At 47.0% G+C, this 11,421-nt stretch overlaps 1 protein-coding gene and 1 long non-coding RNA gene across 2 annotated transcripts in view; one reads left to right on the top strand and one right to left on the bottom strand.

The window, feature by feature from the left end:
- Window positions 1-5,408: 5,408 nt before the first annotated feature.
- DUSP6 (dual specificity phosphatase 6) lies at window positions 5,409-9,977 on the bottom strand. Its single transcript, XM_029954236.1, has 3 exons — window positions 9,053-9,977; window positions 7,965-8,399; window positions 5,409-6,928 (listed from the first exon to the last, which is right to left on the bottom strand). The coding sequence occupies exons 1-3, from the start codon at window positions 9,450-9,452 to the stop codon at window positions 6,621-6,623; spliced, it is 1,143 nt and encodes a 380-aa protein (XP_029810096.1). The 5' UTR covers window positions 9,453-9,977; the 3' UTR covers window positions 5,409-6,620.
- The window catches only part of LOC115304177, a 2,971-nt gene continuing 1,266 nt past the window's right edge, over window positions 9,717-11,421 (top strand). The window contains exon 1 of the long non-coding RNA XR_003914332.1: window positions 9,717-11,322. This is a non-coding gene — a long non-coding RNA (uncharacterized LOC115304177). The remainder of the gene's footprint in view (window positions 11,323-11,421) is intronic.

Here is an 11,421-nt window from a genome sequence, read left to right as displayed (position 1 = left end):
CACCAGATCAGCAAAAAAACTAAAAAGTCTGACAATGTCAAGCGTGGACAAAAATATGGAGCAATATGAACACCCAAATATTGTTGATGGTGAGGTGAATTGGCATAACCACCTCCAAAACAATTGGCCATTATCTGAAGTTGGGGATTTACCCAGTCTATACCAATTTAACTCCCTTGTGTATCTCAGAGAAACATGTGCAAATGTGCATCGACAAGTCTTCTTAGCAGTATTGTTCATAATAGTTAAAAATGGAAAAAAGTCAAATGCATATCAAAGTAAGATTGTCTACTACAGTAGAATACTGTGGAATACAATAGAATACTCGTTTGCTTGAAAACAATTAGTTGTCATCACAAGCAATAACTTGGGTGTGAATCTATCTCAAACATGACATTTTTCTGCCAGAATGAAAACATTATATTCTTTTATAAAACTATTTCATGTTCTGTTTTATGGGTCAGCCTTAAGGATTTTTTTTATGGTATCGCTCTGTTGTAAATGTTAGAGACAGATGAAAAAATGGCTGGTTGAAAAACATTATAGTGACAACAATAATGTTTATGAGATGGGATCATGAGACCAATCTGGGGCCTCACTATTGCTTCTTATAGTCTGACATTCAGTCTCCACATAAGATGTGGCAGACGGTGTTTTCCCAATATGGCTACAACAGTATTTTTCCATCTCTTGTGCTCTTCCAGAATCTGGCCCTACCTTCATATCCTGTCTTTGAATGGTGTAGATCTTGACATACAGTGGAAGTAACTTTGGAGCCTAGATCCTAAAAGTCAGTACAGTTTCCACTTGGCTCTCTCCCTTGGGGTCTCACCTATGGAACTCAGATACCATACTGTGACAAAATTTAGGTCACATGGAGAAGAAGCAAAGTCTCTCACCCTAGGCCCTGACTGAGCTTCCCGCTGACAGCCAGTACCAACTCACCAGCCCTGGGAATGAGCCATCTTGGAAATAGAGCTTCTGGCCCAGAGTTGAGCTACTCTAGATAATAAGACCCTGAACAGAGGTCTGCTGAAATGCAGACTCAGGAAGAGAAGAAATGATTATTGTTATTTGAAATCATTAAGTTTTGGGGTGGTTTGTTACATAGAAATAACCAGAACATAAAGGAGTGTTCCTTCTATAATTGCCCTGGGAACAAAACCTCTTCTTTGACCTCTTTTCTCTCTTTCTTCTCCTGTTAATATTTGCTGTAGCAATGAAACTGTACCTAATGAAAAAGGCTTAATGTAATACTTAGGTTGTCTCCAAAAGCAAGTAAAGGGGAATTTTAGCTTAGAAGTTACTTTTTCAGACTTGCTTGATACTTAGTATATAATCAAATCATGAATGATATTTCTTTTTTCCTTTGTGTGTTGAGGGTTCATTTTTGAAGATATGAGTGGTCCAACCCTTCTCTTTCCTAAAAAGCATTGGAAATAAACACTTTCTCAACAGGCATTTTCCATGACAAAACAGGAAGGTGGGTGAGCCAAATTGCATACATGTCAGCTATGAATCCTTTCCTATATAAAGTATTATATAAAATGTAATTTTGACTATTGCAGCATGGAGGGACATACGAGGACCTGCCTGATAGTTCCTTGGGGGTTCTGCTTTGATTTGGGACATTAGTGGAAAGATTAAGTGGTCACACTTAGAATATGACATTGCCTTCAGAGTTGGGGGGCTCATTAAGTCTTCCATTGCCTTTTATTTTAACCTTGTTTCATCAAATCAGTGCAACACAGATCAAGGCCTGGGTAAATATTTGTGAACTGTTTGAACTTTGTTCTGTGCCCTTAAATACTCTTAGGAGATCAATTTTGGACTTTAAAGAAGTTTGAGGATTCCATCACCAGAACCGGACTGATTCAGAGTCAATGGAGATAAGAACACAAGAAAAGTAAGGGTATTTGAAAGTCTACAGGATCTTTTGGAAAATAATTATTACTGAGTATCTGTAAATAAATTTATACCCCCCAAATTCTTTTGAAGCAATTAAATGTCTGAAGACTGATTTTTTTAAAGATGAATTTTCAAGAATACTTAACAGCCAGCTACAGCTGTTTCTCTGTGTCTGTCTCTCTTTCTCTATCCTCCCGCGTCAGTTTTCCTTCAGGAGGGATCAGAGTGAGGAAGTGAATTCTTTGGGGTCCATTCTCTGTGTAATACTGAAAGGGATGTGTGGGCAGGAGTGTGGGCAGCTGGACACATGCTAGCCACCCTAGAGATCCTTAGGGAAATCAGTTTTGTGATTTATGTGCTCATGGACCCAACATGGGCCAAGTTCTCCATGGAGAGAGAAGATGGAAGCCACCTGATAGACACCACATCTTTCTGGTGACATATCAGCTGGGGCCCCATGGCTTTCTCATTATTTTATTGTTGAATTTGGGTTTAATATGGCAAGCCACTTAATCTCTGCTTCCTCCACTTCCTCAGCTATGAAACGGGGTCACCACTTCCTAGCCAACAAAAGGGGACCTTGTAAAAATGAGCAAAGACTGATGACAAACAGTTCATAACAAGAAGAGCTAAAGCTTCAAAGCTCAATTCTACCACTTCCCGTTAGATGACTTCAGGCGTCTCTACCTCCATTTCTTCAGTGAAAAATAAGGGTAATAATAGGATCTATCCCACAGAGCTATTTTGAGGATTCAGTGAGATGATATTGTGCCTGAAGTACAGCATCTGATACCCTTCATAACGGTTACTTGTTTCGCCTGCTCCTTGCCTTGTTTTATCATCTAACATGTGTCACCAATCCATAAGCAGAAAGCTGAAATTATAAGAGAATCCCAGAATAAAAGGTGAAGGCTCTCGTTTTACAGACAAGAAAGAAGAAACTAGTGAGGCTGGATGACTGGCTCAGGGCTATCTGGTTCATTAGTGAGAAAGCAAGAGTTAGAGTTCAGGTCTCCTAATTGCTGGGTCGGGGCAAGCCTCCAATTTTCACTCCTTTGAAGGCTGTGCTAATCTTTCTATCCCCAGATAACCCTTTCTCAGTCTGATTTTAACCTTATGACCAGTTTATACCATTAACCAGTGCAGTTCCTAAAGTCTCCTATGGCTCCCATGAACCCTGAAGATAACCTCCTCTCTGGAAAGACAGCCCCTCCCCCCACCCCCTGCCCTTAGAAGGCCAGGAAAGGTAACACTTTCTCCTGAGGAAGAGACCAGAGGAAGCCACTAATGGGGACAGCAGGTGAGGAGGGAGGCTTGGGAGCCACAGCTGCTGGCAAAGGTTGCCCTAGTAACCGTGCAGGCTCCATTCAGGAAGCAAGCCCAACTCTAAGATGCAAAATGATCGCCTTCACCAGCCCCTGTGAGCACAAAGGAGCCGAAGGGACTGAGGTACAGCCCAGGAGAAAGGCAGGCACAGCGCGAGGTGGGGGTCCATGCTGTCAGTTACAACCTTCCACCTTCCATAGAAGAAAAAGAAAGAGAACAGCTCTTTGAATCTTCTGGCCTGCGTGAACCGTAAAAACCACCCATTTAATACGAGTCCTTTTGTGGTAATAGAGGGGAAGCAGGCACCATTCTGTCACCAGCCTTATGAAACAATATGCCAGGAGAAGGGGGGTAGATATCCCAAATGCTGCAACTTTATGGGGGCCCTAAACTCTGCTTGCTCCCTCTCCTTTATTCAGACTGATGACAAAGACCATTTGCTACCAATTTATTGGACTCTTTTTTTTTCTCACAGCTTGAGCTGCTTAAACGCGGGGAGCTCCTTCTCCCCAAATCGCTGTCAGACACCTGCTGAATGGGCCAGGCTCAATTATGTTCCCTCCACAGGTTCAGCTCACACTGTGACCCTGCATGGCTTCCTGCTATTCAGATGTGTTACTTCCCCTTTGTGGTAATGGCTTGTGGCGCTTGGCCAGAAAACATTATTAATTTCAGAAGTGCACTGACAAACAACAAACCCACAGTGAAGCGAGAGGAAGTGCTGAGGAGGCCAGCTGTCGGCTGGAGCAGAGCAGTAGGGGACTCGACATATGCAGGTTCCAGGAGGAAAGGAGATGATAATCCACAAAGAGGAAATGCACTAAAATTATCTACAGCCCATAGTAAAGAAAAAAGAAAGGAAAAAACGAAAGAGAAAAGAAATCAGAGAAAAGAAAGGGGTGGGGGGGAAAGCACGCAGCTACTTGAGCTGCAGCTGGACAGGAAATTGCTAACGCTGCTTGCAAATCCCTACTTTGAACAGGCAGTTTAGGGAATGCCAGGAGCGGAAACCGTTCAGAACTGGATTAACACAAGCCAAGTTGAACTGCAACCCACTTCTCCTTTCTCAGCTCTGGCTGACTTGGGGCACCCAAATGGGAAAGACTGAATTGGTACTTTTCTGCACTGTTTCTGTTTGCCCTTTAAACATGCTTAGTTGCTAAAAGTCACCCTGGACAATTTAATAGGATTGCCATAAAATCAGAGCCATTCACCCCTTATACCATAGATCACCAAATGATCCAAGTGGCATCCCACATGCACCCTCTGGGTGAAAAGCTCATCTTTTTCCTTGATGGAGGCAAAGGGGCTAAGCACGTTTGAAAATTCTAATTCTTTTGATTTCATACACCTGCGCTTTACCTTTATTTTTGGTTTGTGTATTTTTACGCTTGGGACAAGAGGGGTTGTGCCAAGGAAAAGGACAGGAGATTAAGCCTTTACCTTGAAAAGAACTGTTCAAAATAACTTTGACATAAGGTTCAATAGTGGTATCTGGCCTACATTCTAAACCAGTTAAACACAAAGCACATTACAACAGGATTGGCAAAGTTTTAGCTCAAGTGCCAATGTGAAATTTTCAAGCCCACATCCAGGCTCAGTGAGCAGCTCAGTGAGCAGCGCCATGTGTGTGAGCAAGGAAAGGGAAGACATAATTCCTGATTCATTTGTTATGCCAACACTAGGGTAATTTGCAGGTGGAATTGCCCCATAACAAACTGGAAGGACAATTATCCCTATTTTCTCCCGGGCATGTGTATTATTGACCCTGACAGGGAAGGAGAGAGGTTAACACCGTGATTGTTCTATTATTCCAGAACCCCTCTTTACTGTTCAGGAATATCCAAACCTTATATACTTCAGCAAGGTGTGCTCTAGGGCTTCATTTTTCTTCAAGAGCATTTCTATTTTCTTAAGTAAGCCAGAATTGTACTCATAAAGTGTTGTCGGAATACATCATACATCATTCTATGATGTCATCTTCATTTGAAGCAAAAGGTTAATTTCATAAACCACACCTGAAAAACATTCCTGGCATTGCGGAGATGTCGGGAACTTTGCCCTGCAGTTCCTGTAGTGCTTTACAAGCCAATTTCACTCCCGCACTGAAAAACTCCTTAAAAGTGTCACTTCACAAGCAGGTACAATGAAAGAAGAGATTAAAAAAATACACATTCAATAGCCAAAATAGTTATTTATTAATAATTTAAAGTTTTACATTCTTATAATAAATTTCAGCTCAAAACTTTACACCATGAACATAATGGAGCAACTTAACTCTCCCTTTTCCGCAATCATATGCACTTCACCTATCAACCAGCTAGCCATGCTCACACACACACTTCCAGTTTTATACAAATTTAAAAAAAGAGGAAAGAAATCAACCCGAAGTATTGCATTTGAGGTGACACTCCCTGAAGAATTTTGTACAGAGGTAATATACTGTTTAGCACAGCTGAAGTTAAAAAAAAAAAAGTGAGCCCATGATTTTGGTGTCTTTCCAAGATATCCCCTTTGAGACAACACAAGCCAAAATATTTACAAAGGTAAGGCATAGTCAAACTACACATTAAGAGGGAGGGAAAGTCACAAGGAAGATATATGAAAGAGTAAAGGCTGCACCGTAACAGGGTCTCAGTGAGAACAGTGTCCATGAAAATGTAATTCAGAGTTGGTGAAATTGAGCATGCTGCAAATCTACCCTTTGGATTAGAAAAGAGCAAATATTCCTGGGGTTGTTTTTTGTTTTGTTTTAAGAAGTGGCATACTGCTCTGTCTCCCTTTGGAGGACTTCTTTTAAACCCATCAAAGAAAAAAAAAACACAATTCAAACAAACACGGTCAAGTGATTTAAGATCAAATATTTACAATAATCAAATGGAGTATCAGATTTGTTTTCTTTATTACTATTTATTTATTTATTTATTTTTCAAACTGATACTACAAATACAGAGTTGAAACCTCTCTTTGGCTCCTCTATATGCAAAATTGAATCAGTCTTCATTGAAGACAGAATGTAGTCAGTTCCAGGCTCGAAAGGAAACCGTCATACAAGGCCCTAGATAACACATGCTCCTACCCTACCATTTGGTCCTACCCTCTATACCTGGAGACCCTGCAATTCCAGTCCCTGCCTGGGTAGGCTGTACACACGGGCGTGGAGCAAACCTATGGCCTGTATCTATACAGCATGTTCTGTTCTTCCAACAAGAATGGAGCAAATCTCTCCCATTGTAATAACCAATTCCACATGTGGGAACCTTGTCTCATACAGACAACTGGGGTCACTTTGACACCTGCGGCCGCTACAAAGAAAGCAGCCCAGCTGACGCTGCCAAGAGATACGGCGAAAGGACGGACGCATCCGGCGAGGCACGTGGGGCCTCTCACGTGGACTGCAGGGAGTCCACCTGGTAGACATTCTGGTTGGAGGGGGTGGTGAAATAGAGCTGCTGCGTGGGGGCCCGATTATCACAGGGGCTGCTGAGTCCCAGCGTCCTCTCGAAGTCCAGCAGCTGGCCCATGAAGTTGAAGTTGGGCGAGATGTTGGATTTCTTCATCTTGACAATGTCATAAGCGTCGTTCATGGACAGATTGAGCTTCTGCATAAGATAAGCCACAGTGACGGTGACCGAACGGCTGATGCCAGCCAGGCAATGCACCAAGACACCACAGTTTTTGCCCCGGGCTTCATCTGTAAACACAGAAAGAAAGGCAAGCTTTCAGTAGACCGAAAACCATGCTTTGTGAATGATTCGTCTAAAAACTGAGTTTTTAAAAAAAAGGAAAGAAAGAAATAAAAAGGAATCGTGTGTGGCGATCGAGCCCTGCAGGCAGCAGAAAATGTATTACTGCGACAAAACATGTACGCTGGGCACAATTACATATTTCAGATATTTTCTGAAAAGGGAGCTTTTGTATTAAGTTTCTGCCAACAACAAAAAAAATCCTTAATGTGTGCATTCTTTGCCTCAGCATGTGAATACCAGACCCTGCAATATGGTCTTGAATGCCTTTTATACAGACAAGCAGACTGCAAGGGTCTATTAAATTATTCTCCAACTGTTGTGCAGCTAACAATGGAGGTATTCAGGCATTTTAAAAGAGAGAGGGAAGTCACAGGGGACAGCCCATTAGGAGGAACAGGATGTCGACATGGCCTGAAAATGAGTTCCTTTGTAATAGGAAATGCATTACAATGCCTGGAGATTCGCTTCTACAGGCTTCCAGCCCACAGTCCTTCCTGCTGGGCTCAGGTTACCCTCACTGTCTCACTGTGAGCCGGTGTCACGGTAACATTCAACTGGATTACAACATCTAGCATTCATAGGGCTTTCCAACAACTAACCTGATGTCCTAAAATAACTCTCAGATCTGTGAAAATTATAAACCAATGCTAAAACTCCTGTCCACGGTGAGGACATCTATATAGCCTTCCCCATGTCCAAAGATAGTGAGAAAATTCTGTTGTCCGATCATGTACAGCCCGCTCTCAAAGGACTGAATTCAAAGTGTCAAAAAGCACCATTTCAAATACACCTGTGGTCTGCAGCCGTGTCAAAAGGCACTTTTTCTTTTTTTGGCAAGAAGATAAACCAGAAATAAGACCCCGCTTGTAATATTAGAGACCCAGAGTCAGGCATGCTAACAAGCAGCAAGAAAGGTTAACACAGCTTAAATTCTATGAATGGCACTTAAAAGTCTTAGGAAGGACTGTTAATTAGTCTCACCTATGAAAGAAATGGCCTCAGGGAAAAACTGGGACAGGTTTTGACTCCAGTGATCCGAGATGGGGATCTGCTTGTATTTAAACTCTCCTGCGTTCTCAAAGAGATTCGGCAGATTGGGGGTGACGTTCAAGATGTACTTGATGCCGAACTCCTCCAACACGTCCAGGTTGGTGGAGTCCTTGGCACAGCCCAAATAGAGGAAGGGCAAGATCTCCACGGGGAAAGAAGGCTGGCTGTTGGACAGCGGGCTGCCATCCGAGTCCGTTGCACTATTGGGGTCTCGGTCAAGGTCAGACTCAATGTCCGAGGAGTCAGAGCTGATCCGCAGGCCCCCGAGCCCCAGCACTGGCAACGGTGGCGAGCTGCTGCTACATGAGCCGTCTAGATTCGTCTCGCAGTGCAGGGCGAACTCGGCTTGGAACTTACTGAAGCCACCTGCCAGGACGAGAAAGGCAATCGTGTAACCTGAGATTCTGTAGTAGTTTTCACAGCTAGGGAGAGCCGCGGCCGGGCGCAGGAAACACCCTGCGAAACACCCTACACACAGACCCAATTATGACACAAAGACACTTAAATGTGCACCCTTGGGAGGAAAACGAGCAGGCCCGCGCTTCCCTGGAACCCTTTCTTCTTTTATATCCCGAAATGCACAAAATGGCAACTTTCTAAAATATTTTGAGGGGCCAGGAGGTGCAATCTGCGCGCGCGCAGACACACACACACACACACACACACACACACACACACACACACAATGTCCTCCCCTTTCCTGCAAATCTTAATTCAAGATCGAACGACAGAAAGCAGGGACAGGTGGAGGATACTCCGGGTAGGCAGAAGGAATCGTTAGAAAGAAAACAGCCCGTGCCTGTGGCCGGAAGCTGGCGGATTCTGCCCCAGCTAGCTGGCGGGTGCGGGACGCTCGAGGTTCGCGGCCAGTAGCTGGCGGATATCCCCCGACCCAGCGGCGCGACTCAGAAGCGCCAGTCAAGCGCAGCAGGGGCATTTGCAGTCAGCTCGCCTTGCCCGCCGCGCACAGCCCCGCGACCCCCGCCCGGCCCCGAGCGCGGGACTCCCCCGGCGCGTACCTTCCAGGTAGAACGCCCGGCAGCCCTCGTCCTTGAGCTTCTTGAGCAGCAATCCAAGCACCGATTCGCCGCCGGTGTTCTCGTTCCAGTCGCTGCTACTCTCGTCGTAGAGCACCACGGTGTCGGTGCCGCAGCGCCGGGTGAAGCGGTCCCGGTCCTCGCCACGGGTGAAGAGCGCGCGCACGGGCAGATTGCCCTTTTGCAGGCGCCGCAGCATGATGCCCGGGATGGCCACGTTGATGGCTGACTCGATGTGCGACGACTCATACAGCTCCTGGGGCCGGCAGTCCATCAGCAGCAGTCGCTCGTTGCCCAGCTCCAACTGCTCGTTGAGCCACGCCACGGTCTTGCTGATCGCCATTTCCGACGCGAAGGGCACGGGTCTGAGCGTATCTATCATGGGGGTCGAGCTACCGGAGAGGGCGGGCTGCCTACCAGACGCCCCTCGGGGCAGGCATAGGCCGAACGCGCTGCGCGAAGGTGCCGCTCTCGGAGCGGGGTTTAATTCCACCTCGCCCTTCCCAGACCGTGTTAGCGGTTGGGGAAAGCGAGACAGAAGTGAAGCCGGCGTTCCCGCTGCACCCCGCTGCAGCCGCTCGCTCTTGGTGTCAATGAATCTCTTTGAATGAAGCTGCCCAGACAGTTTTGTTCCTCCCCAGTGAATGAAATCCAATTAATTCGGACTCCCTGCTACTAAGAGGGGAGGGGGGGGAAAAAAAGTCCAGCGGCTCCTAATCCCTCCCTTTAAGGCTGCACCTCAAATCCGCCCGGGCGTCTTTCTCCTCGGATTATTCAAACCTCGATTTGCTCACTCTCCCTTGGACTCAACCCTCGCACACCCCCTGCGCGAGGCAGCTCCTCAATGGATACAAACAGCGAGCGTCTCAATGGATACATTCTCCCGGCCAGCCAATGAGCGCGCTGCGGAAGGGGCTGTTGCCGTGGGGACGGGCCGGCTGGAACAGGTTGTGTTGATGAATTGTTAATGAGTTTGTCATTCACAAAAACGGAAAGGAATTTCCGCTCCGGATAAGCCCCAGTGCAAACAAGCTGCAACAGCGGGCTCGGCGGGAGGAAGGAGAAAGAAGAGGAGGCGGCGGCGGAGGAGGAGCGGGGCGCATAAACCAGGGCACTTCAGTTGTCTCATGTTTCCTTCTGTTGAGAGTTCACACTTCGCGTCGGAACTTTTGCGCACAAATGGTGCAATTAGCAGGCACAAAAGCCCTTGTTCGTGACGCCTGTGCTCGCAAGCTAGCTTTAAGAAAACTTGTGCTTTTTTCCTTTTTATTCCCTTTAAACTCATTTGGACAGGAGTTCGCCTTAACCCCCCTCCTCCGCCCTCCTTTAGGCGGTGTGTGGCATTTGTTTGCCAGTTTAAAAAGCCCAACTCTGTTTGCTCTGATGTTCTTTTAGCTGAGGCTGTGTTGGGGCTGGTGAACTGCCTGGGCTTTAGTGACCGATGAGGTGTTAAATGCTAATCCAACATCTTTCGAAACAAACTTAGGATTTTGTTGGAACATTTTAAAGCAAGCAAGCAAACAAACAAGTGCCTGGTTGTCCAAATAATAGGAAGAAATGTTGTAGGGGGATATTTTAATAGCATTTAAATTACTTTATTTTGTTTTTAAACAGTGGAGCCTGCAGAAACAAACTGGTTGGACAGTTCGATGCTTTTATTCCCCTCCAGCGGCCTGGGGCGTTATGAGCCATTGTTCCGGGGATCTAACCCCCCCCCCCTTCCTGCGGTCACCCACCGCGCTAGGGGGTTGCGCTCGTTAATCATTTCTGGGCAGCTAGCTCGGCTTCCGACAGAGGAGCCGGTCTGGCGCGGTTGCCTGGGTTAGATACAGTTAGGGCGCGCGGAGCCAAGCGGGCTGTCCCCACCAGCGGCGAGTCGTGGGGGAATCCTACAGCAAGGCCTGCGGGGGCTCAGTCAGGCTCGGCAATCGGTTACGGTAGACTAGAGAGACCCGTCAGAGGGGAACCTTAGGTCTCACCCCGACAACCCCCTCGTGTGCCGGTCGCAGGGCACTAGCGAGCACCAGCTGCGCCTGCGCGTTACGCTCCATGCCAGTACCCGGCCGCCCTCGCCTCCTGCGTCAACTGGCTCCGGGCGAAGGGCTACCCGAGGTCGGGTGGGACGCCGAAAGTGGGCCTCTGGGGTTCCGACGCGGCCTGGGGTGGGTGAGAGGCGAGGAGGAGTGCCTGCCGGGACCCCTTGCTCCCAAGGAGGGCTGGGAGTCGCGGGGAACGTCTCTGCCGCTCAGCAGGTAACGGGAAGTGCCGGCCAGGCCGGCGCGGTGCGTCCCGCCGAGGCGCCAGGGAGCGGGCCGAGCCCGCCGGGGGCCGGATGGGGGCGTGGCCCGGTG

Source organism: Suricata suricatta, chromosome 10, assembly GCF_006229205.1.
Source record: "Suricata suricatta isolate VVHF042 chromosome 10, meerkat_22Aug2017_6uvM2_HiC, whole genome shotgun sequence".
Classification (NCBI taxonomy): Eukaryota; Metazoa; Chordata; class Mammalia; order Carnivora; family Herpestidae; genus Suricata; species Suricata suricatta.
The sequence above is the reverse complement of the archived record's forward strand: the minus strand, read 5'-3'. Positions and strand labels throughout refer to the sequence as shown.